The following is a 22,730-nucleotide window of genomic DNA, read 5'->3' on the forward strand; positions in this document are numbered from 1 at the left end:
AATAAATGCAACTGAGAAAGCAACTGGAAAATATCTTACACCTGGCAATTATAAAAACATGAAAAATAACCCAGAACCTGGAAAGACATCTTCCTTTAAAAAAAAAAACCAAAACCCTCCAAAATCAGGTGAGAGGGATGAAATGATTGTGTGTGCGCGTGCACATCTCTCTCTCTCTCTCTCTTTGCTTTGAGCACAGGATTAAGAGTAGAATTCATGCTTTCTCATTCTGGTTTCATCCGTATGTGAAGGTGTTCATGTCCCTTAGGGTCAGATTTTCAAAAGGGCATACACAAACAAAATCAAAATGTACAATTGCCCACATAGTCTGTGTAACTATAACTGTGTACCCAATCCAGGCATACCGTTGTGGCTGCTTTACGTGCCCCAACTCTTCTGTTCTTTTGGAACCTGGCCCTTAATCTGTGCTTCAGTTCTGTACTGTAAAATATTTATAGGAGTCTATAAACAAAATCCAAAACCACCAAGCAAAAAAAAAGTTAAAAAAAAATTTCAGGTTTCAAACTGAAGTTTGAAATACTGAAGTTAAGGTTTCCTGCACAACCTTAAGTCTTCCCCTAATTATTTTCCTCAAAGATTTTTCTTCACTCAGTGCCCGTGCTGGAGTCAGTTTTTGCTGAAGAAAGTACCTCTCAATTTATTCCATGAGGGAAGGCATCAGAGGACCTTTCACATCAGGAAACTTGGATTCAAAGTGTGCTCAGGACATAAATGAAATAACTCTGATAGCTTCAATCTGCACCAGGGTATTTATCCACATTATTAAATGCCCAAACTTCAGCTCAACGCTAAGTCTATGTTTTTCCAGTCTCAGGATTCTCCTGCCAAAAATGAGGCTCAAGGTCAGGCTTGAGACGTATTTGTAGATCATTACAGGTAGAAGAAGCCTGTTCAGCTTGCCCACCTCAAATGCCCAACTCCAGACAGTGTTATGCAGTCTTATTTCATGAGCCTGAAAAGTCAATTAATGAAAAAAGCATCCATAATGTTTTAAAATTTGACTAAGACCATCTTATGAAGGGGGGGGGAGGGACATTACAAAAAGCTGACAGGTGGCAGTTAATATTGGTTATTTGTAAAAGGAGTTTATACAATCCCTTCATGGAAAAAAGAGCATTTATGAAGAGGGATCTTGTTTTTCTTTAGTTGCTGCTGGAAGTATCATTCACTTTCACCCCCAACTCATTTCCCTGAGATATATTCATGCATTATTTATGTTATGCCTTTCAGTAGCATAGGTGTTGGCAGACATTGACAGAATCCCTTCTCTCAATAATTAATTACCTGAATCTGCTATACCCATGGTAGAGGCATTAGCTGCTGAATCAATTAAACAGACAGCATTCCAGGAAATGTTTTATCACTGGGTAAAAACATCAACTCCACCAGGAAAAATAGGGCACATCACATCTCAGCTATCAGGGCCTGATCTAACTTATTTAAATCGACGACACTCATTGATTTCAGAAGTTAGATCAGTCCTAAAGTAGTATTCATGTCAACAAACTCAGAATATTGTACAGGTGAGAGATAAAAAAAAAGTATGCAACTTATTGTATTTAGAGAAAGTATCATGAATCAGGACCATCTAACCATTGCATAGCTCAATTGATGTGTATTGCATGTGTTATTCATACATGAAATGGTTTGCTCTTTCATTGTAATTAAGTCCTTGAGTACATCAACTTTGTCTAGATGGCACCTGTGTAAATGTTATACTAATTTTGGTTTTGCAAACTTTTTCTAATGACAAATTTTAAACACAATAACTTACATGTATTTGTCATTATGCCTTATATTTTTAATGCATGTGGAATTCAAGGTTGTAATACTTGGTTTATAAAAGGTGTTGCTTTTCTGTTCTTTATAAGAGTAACAAAAGTGGGTTTTTTGGACTATGCTATAAAGGACATAATTTTAAGTCATAGCCATATAGTAGATCAGAAAAATTGGGGATTGCACCTTAACAACATACAATTAGTTTCAAGTGAGGCTGGGAAGAAATAATCTTTCAATACTGTAAATGTATGATGGGGGGAAAAAAGCTTATGCATGCTGTTAGTTGTTTGAGAGATTTATAGATGAAGCAAGACTGAGAAATTCCAAGATATAACCATGTTTTAATCTAGCAGGATTAGTAATAAAGTCTGACTTGGAACAAAATGAAGAATTTTTGAAATGAGGAGATAAAGCTGATGATTTGGAAGTTTATACACTCATATTATTCAGTTTAATAATGCAGTATAACTTAGCCAAGTTAAGGAAGTCTGTTCTATATTGTTAAACTTCATCAATTTAATAAATTGTATGGATTCATTTACAGAATCACAAGGCATAGATTTTAGAGTGGTAGCCGTGTTAGTCTGTATCAGTAAAAAGAACAGGAGTACTTGTGGCACCTTAGAGACTAACATTTATTTGAGCATAAGCTTTCGTGGGCTAAAACCCACTTCATTGGCCGCATGCAGTGGAAAATACAGTAGGAAGATTTTATAGATATATATAGATACACACACACACACAACGAGAACATGAAAAAATGGGTGTTGCCGTACACACTATAATGATAATGATCAATTAAGGTGAGCTATTATCAGCATGGGGAAAAATACCTTTTGTAGTGATAATCAGGATGGCCCATTTCCAACAGTTGACAAGAAGGTGAAAGTAACAGGGGGGGAGGGGGAATAAGCATGGGGAAATAGTTTTACTTTGTGTAATGACCCATCCACTCCCAGTCTTTATTCAAGCCTAATTTAATGGTGTCCAGATTGCAAATTAATTCCAATTCAGCAGTCTCTCATTGGAGTCTTTTTTGAAGTTTTTTTTGTTGTAATATTGTGACTTTTAGGTCTGTAATCGAGTGACCAGGGAGACTGAAGTGTTCTCAGACTGAATGTTTTTGAATGTTATAATTCTTGACGTCTGATTTGTGTCCATTTATTCTTTCACATAGAGACCGTCCGGTTTGGCCAATGTACATGGCAGAAGGGCATTGCTGGCACATGACAGCATATATCACATTGGTAGATGTGCAGGTGAATGAGCCTCTGATAGTGTGGCTGATGTGATTAGGTCCTATGACGGTGTCCCTTGAATAGATATGTGGACAGAGTTGTCAATGGGCTTTGTTGCAAGGATAGGTTCCTGTTTGAATCTAGAGATCTCTTTAAATAATCTTCCCAATCACCATTTGTTTGACCAGTGTTGTCAGATTTTTTGAAAAAAGCACAAGGAACCAAAATTGCACTAAAAATGTCCATGTATCTCACCAGTACTTGAAGCATATGGAAAGACTGATATCTCAGACACCAGACTGTGGTAATTTGCCAATGCTGCTTTTTAAATGGTATTAGGCTGTAGTTACTGTATGATGTTGGCAGTGGAAAAAATGCATAGGAGTCTTTTCTAAGTGCTTGCTCTATCAAGACTTCCAGTGAAATGTAGGTAAAAGGTTCATCCACATTGCAATACAGCTATGGCGGCAAACCCAGCTGTGATATTTCTTAGTGGCATCATCAAATTAACCATTTACAAGTACACAGTTTGGTTTATATCCACACAAAAGCTAGATATGCCATCATAATGGTGTTTTGCATCAACCACTTTTTCTTTTGCTTGTCTCAGTGCATTCTTGGTAGCTATTGCATAGTGCCTTATAGCTGTCATCACCTAAAATAGTGGTTCTTTTTGTAAGGGCTTCTCACCTTTCTCAATAGGATTATGGGATTTCTTATGTAAATCCCAGAATCCACTGCCTCAGTGTTCATACTGACCATTTCCCACATGTACACCTGCCATCTGTTTAGACTGTTGTATCCTAAAGCTTCTGGAGTTTGACAACCTGGATGCATATGAGGGGAGAAATTAAAACATCATTCAGAGCCTTCTGAGATGGTAAAATGACTACAAGATAGAGGTAATGAAGAGGTTCGTGTCTAGCAACACCAACAAGTGAACTGCAAGAAGGGCAGATTAGAGCTGGGGCTGGTACATCCACTGATGGGACAACATTACGACTGTCTGGACAGATTCAGTGTTCGAGATATCCACAAAAAACCAACCCCATCTTTGACTTTCAAGGGGTGGAGCTAAATCCTCCATATCTGTCTCTGTAGATGCCATTGCACAGTGGAGTGCAAGAAGATTATAGCAGGGGTGGGCAAACTTTTTGGCCTGAGGGCCTCATCCTGGGTGGGGAAATTGTATGCAGGGCCATGAATGTAGGGCTGGGGTAGGGGGCTGGCTGTGGGAGGGAGTGCAGTGTGCAGGAAGGGGCTCAGGACAAGGGGTTGGGGTGTAGGAGGGGTCATGGAGTGCAGCAGGAAGCTCAAGGCAGGGGGTTAGGGGCAGGGTGCAAGACAGGTTTGGGGTGTGGGCTCTGGCCCAGCGCCGCTTACCTCAAGTAGCTCCAGGGTGGCAGTGGCGCGCGCTGGTGCTAAGGCAGACTCCCTGCCTTCCCTGGCCCTGCGCCGCTCCCAGAAGTGGCCAGCATATCTGGCAGTGGCTGCTGGGGGTGGGGCAGGGCAGGCGGCTCCACCGCATGCTGCCCTTGCCTGTGGGTATCACCCCTGAAGCTCCCATTGGCCATGGTTCCCTGTTCCCGGCCAATGGGAGTTGTGTGGGGTGGTACCTGCAGGTGAGGGCAGCGCAGAGCCCTCTTCCCCCGCTTCTCCCAGGAGCCACAGGGATGTGGTGCTGGCCGCTTCTGGGAGCGACACAGAGTCAGGGTAGGGAGAGACCCTGCCTTAGCCCTACTGCGCCACGGGGCTGGCAGTCCTGCAGGCTGGATTGCAAGCCCTATCTGGCCCATGGGCTGTAGTTTGCCCTCCCTCAATATAGTTTGACAGAGCTCTTTAACACAGGGAAGTCCACAATGGAAACGTATTTGCATTGTAGTCTTCCCCATGAAAGGTATCAGTTTGGAAAGACAGGTATTAAGAAACCATTCCCATTAGCACTGCATATTGTGGAGATGGGACTTGAATGCAACAATCGCCTCCTATGCAAACATCTTTCCACTCATCATATGGGCATGTTTCAAACTGTTGTGTCCATTTCTTCTATTGCCAACACTGCTTCACTCTAGCCTGTTGTCTTTTTCTTAACCTCTTCCTGCACCTTTCCACTATGGCCTGCATGAATGTTACCACAATCTAGAGACAGCCAGCTACTTTCTATAGGTGATGTGAGAGCCATTGCTTTCCTACCTTGTACCATGACCATAGCTTTTCTTTTTATATGTACACACTTTCAGACACTTCTCTTTAGCATGCTGTTCATTCCACTACAGGACACAACTGTCAGGCCTGGTACTTCTCATAGCAGATACTGAAGGCCTCAGGACAATGGTAAATCATCTTTTAAGATTCACAATTGACTGAGGTATCTGATTTCAGCTCTACTAACACAGTATAGGCAGCAGGGAAGAGCTTATTTTACAGGCTGCTCAAGCAAGCAGGCAACTGTTACCTCATGTTATAGAGTTCATCTACTTCCAGGATACTGGACCACTGTACATTCACTGGATATAGAATAATAAGTGTAGTTACAAAACGAGCTTACAGAGCCTGGGTATCATATAGAGTTTCATTAAAGAAATATGCACTGCTTGTGACCCTGCTGCATAAACTAGAAGAGGAGCAGACTGAAAATTTTTAAATGATCACTGATAAAGGTAAAAGATAAGATTCATACAACTGAGCCCACCTGAAATTTTTTTCCCCACAATTAACTATTAATAAGTGCTTCTGACATAACACAATCAGACTAAGTTTTTCCATTTGCCTTTGCAGAGATAGGAGACCGATGTTGCACGCCACCTTATTTACACTCTCACTGGTCTTCGCTCTTCCCACTACAAGCATGAAAGACTAAAGGAACAAGCAAGGATTCTCATTTTTATAATGCACGATGAGGAGAGGAGGTACAGAAGTAGAGATGAAATTACTTATTAAATGTCTGATTGGAAGGTTATGACTGATGAAGGAAAGCTATTGGGCAGATATGTTGTAAGGCAAAAATCGGGGAAGGATGGTTTCTTCCTCTCAGGAAGAAGGAATGTAAATTGTCATCTCAGCAGCATTATTCAACAGCAGACACCATTCATTTGGACTCCACAACCGTGGAGTAGTGCAGACCAAAGAGCAAGGCTGGCCCTTTCAGCATTTGCTTACCTGCCTTCTCACTCTGCACTTTGTAACATCACAATAGGAAGTCCCTGACAGCATTTCTTCTGTATGAATGTGCCCCTCATCTCCAATCCAAATAGGTTTACCCTTCAGTTCCAGCAGATCCCCCAAACATCCAAGGGAAGGAAAGAAAAGAAAAGGAAAAAAAAAGGAAAGGAAGACAAACCCTAGTCCCGATAGAAAAATTAAAAGTGAACTTAAGCGCATCTCATGGAATCCCCAGTCCCAAGAGAACAGCATACATTGGGGATCACAGGGTCCTCACTTCTCTTCCAACTGGTCTGCACCTCTTCATGTTGTGGCAAAATGGCAGGTTTTCAGAAATTAGACTCACTACCCACTGTGAATCTTTTGAGACCAGCAAATCAATGATTAAGGCTTGCATTTTAAATTATGATTATACTTTGAGCATTTAATTTAATCTTTATCCCATAAACAGTGCTGTAACCACACAAATATTTTCTGATTTCTGAAGCTGGAGAAATCCGAGAATGCCCCTTCATGATCAGACAGTATATAATCTTTAGACTTCAATAAGGATAGGAATGAAACTGAGTAGAGAAACAAAATCCCATGAGGCTACCCCCTAGAAGGTTACAGTGAAACCTGCACTAAGGACAGCCTTCAGTTAGGCACTCCTGTCTAAAGCGACCACTCAAAGTACCCAGTGTTTCTAGTGAATTGTTCTAACGCTAGCCATATTATTTTTAGTTGCATGGTAATTGAAGACAATTTTTAACCCTTCATTTAACGTTAATTTATATAACATTACTATTGAAGTAGTAAGTGGAAAGACTAAGTACATTTGACCAAGTTAAAAGTTACTGTCATTTATATTTATTTGCATTTGATTAACAAAAATTACAAGACTTCTTATAAAGTTGAGAGCGTAAGGAGTAAGATTGTGCTTTAATGTTTTAATGCTCCAGAAAGTTTACCAGAACTTGAAAGGCCAAGAGATTTTTTACATTACATTTCAGTGAATTATTTCATAGTTAGTATTGCATGAATCAAAAATCCAATGATAAAAGAAAAGAACGTCCAGCATTATCTTAAAAGCAAGCAGATTAAAATGCAGCATGAGTCGGATTTGGAGTTTAATATTTCATGAGTACCAGCTCTACAGCTGCAAACCTCCTGAGTTTCACATCATTTATTGGAAATGAAAATACCTATACTAAAAACCAGCATTTCACAAATGCGGCCACAGCCTCCTGGATTGTTGGGGGGGGAGGGGGGGAAGGAGGAGGAGGGGAAGAGCAAAGCAGCAGCCCCTCCCTGGTGTTCCTGGATGCACCACCTTGGTGTTGGTTACTGGGGCCACCAGCAGGGTTGCCCTCGCCCTCTCCCCCTCCCCCTGGAGACACCTAGAACACAACACTAGAGAAGCAGGCAGCCAGTGAGTTCCTCACCTTCCCAAGAGAAGTGGGGCTTAGGCTTTGGACTTCAGCCTTGAGGTTGCGGGGGGGGGGAGGCTCCTGCCACAGGGATTCAGATTGCAGCCCTGGGCTCCCAGCTGCGCAGCTTTGGGCTACATCCTCCAGCCATGGAGCTTCAGGCTGCAGCCCCCACTGCCTCCCTCGGCCCTCCTCTCCCACATCAAGGGTTTAATTTGTCCCCAGGCTTGCCGGGGCTGAGTATGTCTGCTGTGAAAAGTGATACTTGTATATTTGTTAAGATCACTTTTCACAACATGCTTATTAGCTAGTAATAAATAAATTACAATGATTTGGACATGTGTGTGTGTATATTTATTTTTTCTAACAGTAATTAAGTATTTTAGGGAAAAGTGTGACAGCGGCCCCCAGGAAGAGTTAGTGGCCACACCCTGAGGCCACCAAAAAATTTGTCCCGAGAATCCCTGTACTAAACAGCAAAATTACACTATCACAAAATTTTACCAAGAAAATCCTTCAAAAGGCAACAGTTACATGGCATCCTTGAGCAAAATTGATGCAAATCAGTCCAAAAATATGTAAGTTTGACAAAATAAGTCTGAAGCTACAGTAAGACTGTACAAGATTTTCCTATGTTTCTCTTATTCAAAACAATGCTATGTGTAACTGTACAGCTGTTAGGTCTAACTTGTTAAGAATTTATTAGCATTTCTACTATAAAATTTCAATTTACAGGAGTTTTGTAAAACTCAGCTGTGAAATGTTAATTCTGTCTGAAACTAGGTATACTAAATTTACTCTTTGGTTGAAATTATTTAAACTCCATTGGTTTGCACAACAGTTTGGCTATTTTTAGTCTAAACAACAGAGGAAAGACATCTGAACTATTTTAGCTGCATCTGTAAACCTTTACCAAAAAAAGCCATTAAAGTATGCAGTTCAGTTTACCGTGGATTAGCCATGTTGAATTTTTGTTTACTACAGAATTAACTGTAAGTCTAAATGATTTAAATAATCCTATTTAGAACCCAAGACTTTATAGTAAAGCAGTACATCAAATTATGTCAATGCAGTGACAATTCCAAAGAACATGAAAAAATGTTTGTCTGTAAAACTAGATATTAAATCTGGCAGATGGTTACAGAAATATATCATGAAGTAGTTTCTTTATGCTATGATCCCCTATAGTAGCTGAAGAGAGAAGCAAAACAGTAAGAAGCAATTCTATCATAGGCTTGTTATAACAAATGTTATGGAAGCCACTACAATCCAGATGCCTCACATGCATATGACCACAAACGTAAACTCTATGCCAGATTCAGCTTTTGCTCACCCAGTTCACTTTAGGAAGTAGGTTGCAAAGATGGCTTTGCTCTTGCCCACTGCTGATCCAGTTCCCCAGTGTAAGTGAGCAGCCTTCAGGTTGTTCTACATTTTGTCAGCTATCCATAGCTTCAAGAGGCAGCATCAGCAACATACCTAGTAACCTGGCTGGGGAGAGGGAGTTAGGGGCTGTAAGAGCACTATATGATTCTAAGCTGCTCTGATTCATCTATCTAGGGAGAATCTGCAAGTGACTGTTTAAGCTGGATGCACAGAGTAGCTATAGCAGGGAAGATGATCTAGCCTTCTCAACTGCTATCAAAAATATTCTCAGCAAATGTGCTGTAATACTAAGGTATCTTCAAAAGAAAGGCATCCTTTGTCCACCCCAATGAACAAAACAAAGCAAACAGAAGACAAACCACATCTAGGTTACCTGGGAAAGATTTGTTTAAACAATGTGTTGCAGAGTCCTGCCTCCATAACTGTGCTCCTGTCATTAGGAATCAGATAGTTACTGAGTTTTATTTCAAAACTGAATAGACACAGTATATGTCAAGTTTCATTCAGGAAAGGGTTTGTTTTAAACGAACATCCCAGTTATCAAGCTCCAAAGCAATGGGTTTGTAAAAGCAGTGCTGACAGTCTTTATACTTTTGGTGTTAAAGTCAGGATTTCCCCCATCCTGAAATATTAGTTCTTTTCCAATGGTGCAACTAGCAGAAACTATCAACTGCCATCTGTGAGACAGCACCCCCTAAGTGGTAAATACTGTTAAAATAATTAGGATAGAGCTTATTTATATTTTTAAAAGTATATTTATAGCAAACCAGTGCAATGAACATGTTGATTTAGCCCCTATATTGTTAGATGTTTAACTGTGCTATAACAGTCCCAAAACTCATTTTAGAAAATACAGCATTTACTATTTGCTATACACCTGCTAATACTGGTCACGATTGCCACTGCTTACATTTTAAACTTAAAGAGACTACGTTTATTTTTAAAAGATAGTAAAAACAAACATGAACACCAAGTCTTTAAGGGGAGAGGTGAGAAAGAAGAGATACATGGAGAAAGAGCCTTCTCTACAGAGCAGGGCATATGCAGCAGCTAATCCCAAATTTCTTTTAACACTTAACCAGCCACTCAGTTTCAAACTCTCACTGAACAGTCAAGCACTGCATTGTTCCAGCCTTTTTGCTGGTTTGCATGGATGAGTACAAGGTGGAATGAAGCGTGACAACACACAATTAGTATGAGTAACAACCTTTCTAAACCATATCAAACAATGAATTTGTAAGTCTGAACAGACTGTTCATGTGTGTTATGACAGGTTCCACTGATTTTCATTAGACCATCAAATTCTGTATTGGAATGCAACACAAATACTTATAAATTAACCCACATGCTTATTGCGAATAATTTCTCCTCCTTCTATCTCAATTTGTTCATATAACCACTTGCGATCACAGCGGCATTCAGCTCCACATTTGTTGGAACCACACTTGGGACAAGCATAGAAGCATCCCAGGCAATCTTCATCAAGACAGTCACAGAGATCCATCCCACTATAAAGCAGAAGTCCCTGGCTATCATAGACTTTACTCTTTGCTGGGATGACTTGCCTGTATAATGAAAAACAGGTGTTACTTCCAGCATTCATAACAGAAGACCTTCCAGTTTACTTGATTACAAATAGTTAGCAATGGATGAAGAGAGAAATTAAACTTTGTCAGCAATTTTCTTGTGCTGAAAGGTTTAACACCAAACCATTCTAAAAGTTACACATACTCCACTGCTTATTGTCAACCACGTACATTAAAATTTGACCTCTGAAAACTGGAGCAATATTTTTTGTAGCTCTTTTGAACAGAGGTTCTCAACAAGAAGGTTCTCAATCTCTTCCTTACCATCATTCCATATAAAGCCACTTGCAATTCACTTTACGAATACACAGTAAAATAATCTTTTGCAACAGGTATAGCTGCATTTCAAGAGACTGTACACAACTATACATGAAGTACTTTTGACAGCTGAGGAAATATTCCTTTTACACTTTACTCAGAGCTTATGTCCTAGTGAATTCTAGTCAATCCAAAAAGTGTGGTTTTAAAAAAAAGGAGAAAAGAAAAAAAGCCAAGTGTGCCTGTGGGAAAATCACATTCAAAAAAGCTGAAGTTGTGGGGTCTTGCCCAAGTTGATAGGTGACCTTTTTCTAACTTGGCAGATTTTTATTTATTTTTATTATATCCATTTTTTTATGCTTTAGCAGTGTGACAAGAATTATATTGAATTTAGTACAATGAAAGGTGATAGTCGCATGAATATTTCCCTCTCATAAGGCCTGCATTATTTGGCTTAGTTTGTTTTGCCTACAGTCAGACTTTTACTTTGCATAATAATACATGGAATTAGTTGCTATGTCTAAATTCAGTCGGTTAGCATTGCCATGTTTTAACTAATATTTTATTCTATTATAATCTCAAAGCATGGTTTGACAAAAATATTTTACTGTAATATTCTATACATTGAAACAAAATTAATAGGCTATCTCAAAAAGGAGATTGGGCTACATAATAAAGACTTAGTTTTGTCATCACTCCTCCAAGCTTTAAAAAAAAGAAAAGAGAGACAATCCAAACATCCCAAATTTTAAATATGAATTAACATAGTAAACAGCCCACCTGTCAGAATTAACCGATGTGCTTTTTGTTTGTAGCCTTCTCTTTTCCCTTTTACTGCTTTCTGGAGCAAATTCAGTCTGTCGTCCTGGATTAGCAAACTGCAAGGACTTCAAAGCTTTAGCTGTTCGCCCCTGAACAAAGATAGAAATTTTCATTTTAAATATTAATACCAAACCAGATCCATAGGAGAGTTGACAATCAAGCTGGGATTTTGTGAAGCCTCAAGTAAATTGTTAAGCCCAAAGCTGAGGCCAAGTGCTGCATCTATCAGCAGAGGACAATCTAAATCTTAAAAGAAAACAATTACACAAAGTAACTGTCCCACCCTTAGTGATGCAAGTTATATGAATAAATAGTATTATAAGCCTTACTTTAATAATTGTAAGGGTTCTTATTTTCTGGTTCTCACTCACTCTGACCTCTAACCCTTTCCTAATAAAGCTCTGATGTGTTGTTAAAATATAGTTTTGGGGAATGCCCTATAGCAGAAGTGGGCAAACTTTTTGGCCTGAGGGCCACATCGGGTTTCCAAAATTGTATGAATGGCCAGTTAGGGGAGGCTGTGCCTCCCCAAACAGCAAGGCATGGCCTGGACCCTGACCCGTACCCGACCCCCTCTGCTTCTTGCCCCCCCAACAGCCCTCCCTGGACTCCTACCCCCATCCTACCCATCCCCCCCCTGTTCCTTGACAGTTCCTGTCCCCGGGACTCCTGCCCCAACCACCACCCCCTGCTCCCTGTCCCCTGACCGCCCCCGGACCCCTGCCCCATCCAACCCCCCCTCTCCCATGACCTCCCCTGGGACCTCTGCCCCCATTCATCCCCCGTTCCCTGCCCTCTGACCGCTCCGCCCCCATCCACACCCCTGCCCCCTGACCACCACCCTGAACTCCCCTGCCCCACTAACCAACCCCCCAGCTCCCTGCCCCCTTACCACGTTGCCTGCAGCACCGGTGGCTGGTGGCGCTACAGCCGCGCTGCCCAGAGCACCGGGTCAGGCCACGGCTCTGCAGCTGTGCTGCCCGGTCACCCAGAGCATTGTGCTAGCAGCATGGCTGCGGGGGAGGAGGAACAGCAGGGGAGGGGCCAGGGGCTAGCCTCCCAGCCAGGAGCTCAGGGACCAGGCAGGAGGGTCGTGCGGGCCGGATGTGACCCGTGGGCCATAGTTTGCCCACCTATGCTCTATAGCTACATGGGCAGCTGCTTCTAAATTTCAATATCTTGTCTTAGAAGCATAACCTACAATCCTTCTAAAGCGGTCAATCTTCCCTCCCATAGCACCAAACTTAGTTTCTTTTAAATCGAGCTAACATTTAACATGATCAAAATGGTAAATTAATATATTGGTTTTATTCCCATTAAGTCCTTTGTTTTCTATTTCTTCTCTTATAACCTCTGAATACATAAGACAAAAAAATTTCCAACTCCATTTCCTCACTTGACTGGATCAAGAAGCAATTCTCTCCAAAAGAGTTAATATGTACAGGAAAATGGCTTGTAATTTTAAATGTGTTAAATATTTACATCAGATTATTAACAGAATTTAAAAAACTTTCCCATGATGCCACTAAACTTTTGATGAGAATTTTTATAATGAAAAGAGATTGGACGTGTTCTGGATAGTGCCTCAGCTATTGACAAGTCAAAATGCAGAGATTCCTAAACCAATTATATTGGACATTTGAGGATATACAGTAAAACTAATAAAAATAAACTTCGTGCCATATTTCTGAAATAACGTATGTACACAAAGGGAGGATTCATCCCTTCTAAAAATGAGTTTGTCTTGTTTACCTTCTAGATAAGTAACACAAGTCATTTTGTCAAGCTTGGCTGTACAAATATGCCAAATTTAGTACAGTAACCTTGTAGGACTGAGACCACAACATCATGGACTCAGTCCACCATAAAAAATTCCAGTAAATTTTTTGTGGTAAGAATTATTTCTGTGCAGTATGCAACACTTCAGAAAAAGTCTGCAATTAATGTGTCATTCAGATTTTGTTTGATTAATCATGGGTTCTCAAACTGTGGGTCGAGACCCCAAAGTAGGCCGCCCCCATTTGAATGGGGTCACCAAGGCTGGTGTTGGCCCTGGGCCCCAGGAAGTCTAAAGCCCAAGTCCCACTGCCCAGGGCTACGGTTACACACCCCCTGCCCAGAGCAGAAGCTCTTAGCCTTCAGCTTTGGCCCTGGCCCTGCCCCTGCCCGCGGTGGCAGAGCTCGGTCTTCGGTCCCCCCTCCTGGGCTTGTGTAGTAATTTTTGTTGTCAGAAGGGGGATCACGGTGCAATGAAGTTTGAGAACTGCTGGATTAGACAATATTTTATTATGACAAAAAAGCCAGCATTTTTCAGTTTGTAAATTTTTTTTGTAATTTAGCAGCGCTAAGACTTGGGCTATGTCTACATTACGCAGCTCTAAGTGACATGGCTGGGCCGCTACAGCCGGGCCGCTAAAAGGCACGCAGCATAGCCGCTGTCTTTCGGCTCTCCTCCCAACAAAGTGCTGTTCACACTGGCACTTGTCGTCGACAAAACTTTTTTCTTTCGGGAGGGTGTTTTTTTAACATCTCTGAATGACAAAAGTTTTGTCTTTCACTTGCCGGTGTACACATAGCTTTAGTCTAGGACTTACACATGTTCTAAATATCTACTGTAGACAGGCAGTGTACATTTTAACACATGCTAAGCTAGCTGCGTTAAAACCCAGGAAAAAGTGTGGTCTTTTAACAGGATCAGTTAGTACATCAAAAGTACATCCAGCCTTATCTACATTAGATTTTAGTAACGTATTAGAATGTGTTAGCTAATAGCCCAAGGAAAGACCTTTACACACATCTACAGGGGAGCAGAAAACCCTCCCTTTTTTCTAAAAGGTCAAGACACATACTATTTAATGACTATCCTATAAGAAAGTAGATTTTTTTAAAGAAGTTAGCATAAAAACAAAAGAGATTGATGGTCTCCCTTTAAAGCACATACCCATTAAATTGGTGAATTTTTCAAAAGAAGTTTTATAAATATTATCTCTCGTACACTAAAAAAATTAACATTTTCACATTTTAAGGAAACAAGTTATGAGCTTTCTTTATGTAGGACTCAAATCAAGCCCCACCCCATTAACCTGTAGAGTTTAGAGGGGTGAAAAATCGACCCATATACATACGTCTGAATCAAGTTTCCTTCTTTGGCGATCTTCAGGGTCAACATCCACACTTCCATTGATTATCTGTGTACACTTTGGACAAAGCTTCCAACCAGGTACAAACTGTCTTCCAAACTTGGCACTTAGAAAAGCTGCATCATCTAAGTCGATTGCGCGTAAGTTTTTCTTTGATACTTTCCTGTGTATGTTAAATGGGTCACAACATGATTTTTGCAGATCTTCAAATCTGTCAATGTAAATTTTTGCATGATGGAAGCAGATTGTATTGTTCTCAGAAAGAGTCACTCCAGTCCTAAGCTGAAGTAGTAGCAGATCGGATGAAGATAGATCTTGCTTAGTCTTGAAGCCAGCGTGACGGGTATAGTATATCTTATGACATTCATTAGCAGTTTGGAGCTGAATTCCAACTGAGCATGGATCCATCTTACTTGATCAGTATAATCTATTTCACTGTTACTTTGCCTAGAATCAATTCTTTGCAGTCTTTAGTAGGTTCTATGAGGATCACCCTGGAGAAAGCATTAAAATCAATCAGATTTGTGCTGCAAACCTTTATCTGTGAGCTTGAGAGATTAGGTTCAAGTGTTAAAAAACCCTAAAATTAAGTTTTATGAAATATTAGTGTACTATTTCCTTTTATTATAGTTGATAAGGCTGAGGATATGTTGGATTTTATTCAGAAATTAAGCTATAGTATATATTTATATTCCTTTTGGGGGAGGCTTGTATTCAAATCTATGGTAAATGTTGACCTACTTTAAATACCTAAACTCATCTATGGAAAAGTACAAATTCCAAGTGTACTATGTTAGATACGCTGTCGTTTGATATGATACACACATCCAAGCTAGTTGCAAGCCTAACATTAGCCCTTAAAAGTGTAGAAGAGTCTGATAAAAGCTTTGTGAGATTTTCTAGTGCAACACAATGGTGAAAGTTGCATGTGCTTGAAGCCAAAAGGTTAAGAAGCATTCATATTGAGTTAATTTGCTTGTCAAAATGCCAAGCCCACCCACAAGTAATCTTGAACTAAGAACATAAACTTAACTTGGAGTTATAAATTCAACCACATGATTTTTTTGTATAAAGAATTTTGCAAATATATAAATTGGGAAACATTAACAAGAATAAAGTGCACATATTTTGCTAAATATGGAGACAGTACTATCCATCTTTTATTTATAGATATATATCAAAAGCCAGCTGTACACTGGAAAAACGTATTTTAGAACTACTTGAGTTATCGCTTCCAACAAAATAAAAGCAAGATACTCAGCACACAAAATGTAATATTCTAGCAACAATAAAAACTAATATTTAATGAAAAAGTGTTCCAGACCTAACCAATATACAGAAGCTTCTAGCGTCATTTTTAAGTGTCTAAAGCTTAGAAAGGTTTCTTGACACAGGACAATGACTAGATAATATATCTTTTAAAAACAGAGACCATGAAAATCAATTGCATGCAGCATTTTTGCAGCAGAAATCCCCTTGATTGTAATGCTTCAGAGTTTTCCTAAACCTAACATCAATATTACCTAATGTTCAAAATGTATATTAAAAATTTAATTACAGTTAAAATATAAATATGAATAAATGAGGAACACATCAGAATGTTAGCATTTATTCACTGCAGACACAGTTCACAGGTGTCTTGCATGAGATAGTTGTTTCTAAAAGTAAAAATCCAAAACCAAATGATTTTCTAGGGCACTATTTTCAGTGAGCATCGAACCAGTTTCCAGTGCACAATCCTATAGTAGTTTGAAGACAGAAGTAATAACATACTACAGAATAACAGTTTTTACTATGTTCATTTTTCCTGAACATTTTTGTGCCTTGGTTTGTGTATTATCACAGGCTTTGCAATTAAGCGGTGCTCTGTTAATTTTCTGAGTTTTTAAAAAAATTTCATGAGACATACCAGAACCCTCAGCAACAGCATTCGATGCTATGGCAACAGTAAAAAAACCAACCAAACAAAAAAAACTTGACACTACTCAAGTGGTTGAGAAATATATGCGGTTTTCATTTTAAGAGCAGCAAATTTGTTTTTGTTGGCTATATTTGAAATGCATTGGCTATTTGCCTAACTGATTTCAGGCTGCAGCCCTCAAACCTGTATTTTAAGGAATGTATTTACAGTCAAACATAGATTATCTAAACTCTGCTTAACCAAAATTCTTGGTTATCTGAAAAGTCAAGTTAACTCTGTGAGAACTGATTGATGTTCTGGCCCTGAAGAGCTCCTAAGGTCTGCATGACTGAAATGCATGCAATTACCCCGGGTTTCTATAATTACCTAACATTTGAAAACCAATGGGGACTTTTGAGCTTTGAAAAAATTTATTCCAAATTCTTATGCAGGTCACTTTCATAGAATTTATAAGCTCTTATAGTATAACCTGTATGTTCATTTGAAAACGTTCATATAGCTGGAGTAGAGGCATGACACCAGAAATTCCCATTTCTCTACATCAGTGTTTCCCAAACTGTGTTCCATGGAACACGGGTGTTCCACACGATGTGAATAGGTGTTCTGTGAAAGAATCTAGAATTTAATTTTGACTCTTGCACTTGATTTTTGTACCACTTTGTACGCGCTATCCAGTTAGAAATTGTTAGTTCAAGTTATTATAAATTTGTATTTTTGCTTTGTTTTATAAAATAAAATATATTTGAGCATAAATAACGCAACTTTTTATTTGAAAACCAAACAACTACAAAATAATATTATAAGTGTTCCGTAATAGGCTAAAAAGCGGTCCGTGGGCAAAAATGTTTGGAAAATGCTACTCTACATATTAGCTTACACTTGTCTTCAGCGTTAGTGGCATAGGAAGATTATCTGTATTTTTTCATTATTGCTTCATTCATTGTCAAACCAAAATCCAGCCAATTAAAATTAGATCCAGGACCCCGTCAATTTTTGTGGCTTTACCGCAACAACTTCCTAATTATTTTTATTTAGCATATTTTTCTCCCCTCCCTTGCTTTTTAGGAGAGCCACAGAAACCAGCCAAAATGACTGACTACATTAGGCAAAAGAACAAAACTGGCTATAAACGAAGAACTATCAAGTGAACAAAGTACACAAACTACATAATACTTCCCCCTCCAATATTTTTGAATGATAAGAATTTTAGCGTTTACTTTGAGCAATAGAAAGTGATTTCTTCTCCAGACAGAACTGATCTTTGACAGTGTGCCTTTGAAGCTGTAAGTCTTTTATGGCTGGCATATAAACTGTTGACTTTGTTTTCAGAACTCATCAGCTGAGAATATAACAACTCAGATACTTGTCAGGGTTTACTTTGGTACATGCTGCACTGGTCATTTTCTTATGTTAAGATTGCCAATCTTTTTTGAGCTTTAAGCTTATCACTTTTAAGGATACTTGTCTAGCAGTTCTTTTGGATCTTTTTATCTTACACTTTATGGGTTACATTTTAGAGTGAATCAGAACAGACAACCATAAAATCAAATATTTATATAAAATATAAAACATTTACTTCTATGGCCTTTACCAAAAATGTGTTTTGGGTTAAATGTAATAGACAATGAATAATTCTAGTAGTGGTGTAAGTTGCATACTGGTAGTCTAGGTTTCACTATGTGCTGGAGGAAAAAAAAAGCTTGTTTGTTTGATCCTTCACTATGTGTGTATTTCTGAATGATTCCGGCCCCTGCTACATTAAAAATAGCACATATTACATAGCCAATATATAATTAAACAGGTTCCCAATTTTGCAGATGCATTCAAAAGCTGAATACTTGGAAGCTGAATTTGAAATAATAAAGTAGATTACTAAAAGTATTTTCTATTCATTTGCATTTATTTTCCTTAAAATGAAACTTCCATCCAGTTTTCTGATTGCTATTCTTGGCAGGCACCCACAATAATGGAGGATTGCACTACCTGAAGCTCCAACTGTACTCTGCTTTGAGAAAGCACCTTTTAAATGGGACACATCTGTGCATTCAACAATAATAAAGTTTATAGGACAATAAGTTTAGTTCTCGTTCCTTTGATTTATATGTGAATTGCTGGCACACACATAGAAACCGATGGATTTCCAAATTGGAAAAAGGAAGAAGTATATACAGTTCTTTTTAATTTAGAATAGCTCTCAGTGCAAAATGGAACAGAACAAAATTTCACACAATAATAGAAGAGATTTTTTTATTTTATTTTTTAGTAAGGCTTGTATTCACCAGGATTTCCTAATTGACACTTACTGCTTGAACAGTGCAAACTGAAACAGCTCAAAGTGATGTGTGACGCAGATGCTCAAGGCACAATGAAGCACTTGTGTAAGCTAAGCCAAGAACACTTGAAGGAGTAGTGCAGTGGGAAAGCAGGGAACAAGTGCTGAAAACTGAAGTAAAGGTGGCAAGAAATGAAATAAAACTAGACTGATAGCAGTGTGTTATGAGGAGAAAACAGAACAGCCAGAAGCTGCAACTTCAGGTCTCTCCATTCCCAAATAGACAGAGACCAGGCATATCAAATTGCAGCTTTTTATTTATAGTAGGATGGCATGCTGCTCGTATATATCCAAACAGTGGTACTGGTTAGAGCCAGCTTTTTTGGATGTCTGAAGTTTTATGTGCTTTATTCTTGAGACAGCATCAGCCACTACTTTTGGCAAATGCTAATTAAATGAAAGCTCCAGCCTATCTACCTAAACTATCACAGTATTGTACTACTGGGGGGAGGGATAGCTCAGCAGTTTCAGCACTGCCCTGCTAAACCCAGGATTGAGTTCAATCCTTGTGGGGGCCCTTTAGGGATCTGGGCACAAATTGGGGATTGGTCCTGCTTTGAGCAGGGGGTTGGACTAGATGACCTCCTGAGGTCCCTTCCAACCCTGATATTCTAAGTAGGCTTTATATTGCTTTTGACCCTTATTTAATCAGTTGGGTGCAGGGTTGGGGAAAAATCAGTGTTTTTAGAGTAAATTGTATACGGAGACAAAACGTGGAGCAAAGCAAGGTTTATTAGAGACAAACTCACACAAGCACTGCTGATGACAAAGAGGTACATTGTAGGCAATTCCATAATACAAGACCAAGAGACCAAAGTTAATAGCAAGTTCATTCAAAAGAAGGGGAAATGCCCCTGCGCGCAGGCTGCTGCAGAACGGAGCGGGGCAGACACCGAGGCCTGGTCTACCCTGAAAACTCACATCGACCCAGCTACGGAGGAGCTCAGGGCAATGAAGAAATCTTCCCCCTCCCCGAGCGCAGCCACGCCGGCCTAGCCCGGGTGTAGACACAGCTCCAGGCAGCCGCCCTGGGCCCTCCCTCCCTCGGCTCCGACTCCCCGCTCCCGCGAGCCCGCCGCCAGGCCCTCCCGCTTCAGAGCCTCCCTCCACCAAACCCTGCCTCCGCCGCCGCCCCGTACCTTGCCGTAGGTTTTCTTCCGCCCTTGTGCCGCCACCCCGGAACCCGACTCCCGAGTGCCCCCCACCAGCGCCGCGGTACTCGTGGCCGCCATTAAACCTCGCCGCGCCCCACAGAGCAGCGAGGCCGCCGGGAAGGCTAGAGAGTCGCTACCTTGCAGTCCGCGACATACACACAGCGACCAGAGAGAGGCGGGCGGGCGACGCCCTCGTGACCAAGCTGCCGCGCGAGCGAGGCTGCGCATGCGCATTGCTTGCGGGCCGGGCGCGCGGGCACTCAGGGGGCGGGGCTCGGGCTGCGGCCTGGAGCTCTCTGCCGGGGCGGCGAGTCCCGCCCTGTCCGCCCAACCCAGCGCGAGGGGGCGGGCTGGAGGGACCGTTCAGGGGCTCGTGGCTGCGCGGGGCGCGGCTGCTGCTGCTGCTGGCCCCAGTTCCCAGGCGGAGGCCGGGGCTGCATTGGCGATTCCGCAGCAGAGCAGAACCGGCGGCTTGGAGAAGTTCGGCGAAGAGCTGCGGCGCTCGTCTGCCCTCCCTCGGTCTTGTGCCGGCGCGGCCCACACCCGGCCCTGCCCCCAGAGCTGTGCCAGGCCTGCCCTGAGGGCGTCGGGACTTGCCCAGGGTGGTGCAGGAAGCGTGTGGCAGACCAGGGCGTTCAAGCCTGGCGGGCATCCCGTGCAGCAGCGTGGACCTACAGCCCGCCTGAAACACTGGTGCCCAGCCCAGAGCTGTGAACTGAGCCACTCTTCTTACTTCTCCAGCAGTGTGAAGTGAGAACAATAGATGTAGAGGTAGCGTATGATAAGGAAAAAGAAAAGGAGTAAGTGGCACCTTAGAGACTAACCAATTTATTTGAGCATAAGCTTTTGTGAGCTACAGCTCACTTCATCGGATGATAAGGATGAGTCTCAGAAACCCCAGGGCAGCATCCACCCCACTGACCAATACTCCGTTGAAAGAGCTGGTTGAAAGTTGGTATTTCTGTTTTACAGGGAATCTACCCTTCTTGGTTCCAAATCTGAAGAGTCCAAAATTTATATAAAAATTTCCCCAGGCTGCATATAAAAATGAATAAAATATAAAAAATAAACTTGTGGAGAGTCCTTTTGAAATGAAACAAAACATTCCATTCCAGTAAGGTCACTCCACAGTGTTTCAAAATGGAGCAATCCCCTAAGACAAAATCATGACCTTATGACACTGTGATGTTTTGTTGTTACCTTACGCACCTTGTCTCTCTGTTTGTTTCCACAACAAGGTGTAAGTACATTGTCTGTTTCCCAGACTGTTTTAGCCTTATCAAAATGCTTCATTCAGATTCCCCATCTCCTCCAATGGCAACACTGAGTCACATTCCTAGTTCCCACAGATTTTTTTCAATGGAAAAATGCTCTATTGGAAAGTTTTTGACCCACTCTGTAATGAAGCCATGCAAGTTTCGCTTGTTTCATATTTACTGTTTTGCACAGTTCTAGTTGTCAGCTTTTCCTTTTTCCCCTTCAGTCATTTTGAATATAGGGTGGTTGGCTCATGGGCACAATTACAGCCATGAAACATTTTGGGGAATCAATGCAATGTGTTCATACACTGTCATGAAATAAACATTACAACATTGGAATGCCTATAACTTTGTCCTATGGGAATAGGAAGTTGCAATAGAGACCATTAGAATCTTTTAAGTAGTTGTTGCTCTTTTGTTGGTGGCTGTTGATTTCATTTGGTGAGGTCCGAAAATCTTTCAAGATAGATTTAGAGTCAAACTCAGCTTTTATTTCTCCACGGTTAAGTCCTGAATGATGTGACAAGTTAAACAGCTGAGGAGCTGACACCAGCCTGTTTGTTTAAATTACAATCAGATGGCAGTACTGGGATTGGTCAAAGTATGGGTCTTCCTGTGAAATTTTAAACTCCACCTTCAGGTTTGTAGTGGTAGATTATATCCAAAAGAAATTTTAAAAAAGGATTAAACATGCATTTTTATTCAGGAAGCTTATAGTAATTGCTCTCCAGTTTAAGCCAGTTAAGCTCTTGCATCAACAAATGAGGCTAATTTGAAGAGGGTTTATTCCTATTATGGTTACAACTGTGTGCCTATCTGTGCCATGTCAAATAAAGATAGGATTAGGTATCCCATACTGGCCTATCAGTGGGAACAAACCACATGGGAGACACAAAAAGCAAAATACTGCCATCCTTACTTGTGATTAGCTCAGGCAAAATGATTAACTCTGTAATACAAAACGTAAAATAACCTGGCCAATCGTTAATTCTTTATGCAGGTTTTTACTGCATTTTATTCGCATTCATTTCAGTGGAAGTTTTGCCTGAATAATTACCAAATACAAATTATAAAAAGACTTCAGGATTTGTCCCGTTGCCTTCTATGGGAGTTTTGCACATGTAAATCTTAAGTAAAGTATCTGGCCCCAAAACAGAGCAGAGACCCACTTAAGTTCATAGGTGTCATGCTCTCTGGAGTGCCAACCTGAGGGCAGACTGTAAGAAAACAGGACAGACACTGCAAACTGGTGGTGTGTTCTAT

General features: G+C 40.7%; 1 protein-coding gene across 1 annotated transcript; it reads right to left on the bottom strand.

Moving 5' to 3' along the window:
* Positions 1–7,033: 7,033 nt before the first annotated feature.
* On the bottom strand, positions 7,034–20,281 carry ARL14EP (ARF like GTPase 14 effector protein). The gene is made up of 4 exons (XM_073347783.1): positions 20,194–20,281; positions 14,787–15,295; positions 11,620–11,750; positions 7,034–10,560 (listed from the first exon to the last, which is right to left on the bottom strand). Exons 2-4 carry the CDS (start codon positions 15,207–15,209, stop codon positions 10,332–10,334), a joined length of 783 nt encoding a protein of 260 aa, XP_073203884.1. The 5' UTR covers positions 15,210–15,295; positions 20,194–20,281; the 3' UTR covers positions 7,034–10,331.
* Between the last annotated feature and the right edge of the window lie 2,449 nt (positions 20,282–22,730).

The sequence above is a fragment of the Lepidochelys kempii genome, chromosome 6 (genome assembly GCF_965140265.1).
Source record: "Lepidochelys kempii isolate rLepKem1 chromosome 6, rLepKem1.hap2, whole genome shotgun sequence".
Taxonomy (NCBI): domain Eukaryota; kingdom Metazoa; phylum Chordata; order Testudines; family Cheloniidae; genus Lepidochelys; species Lepidochelys kempii.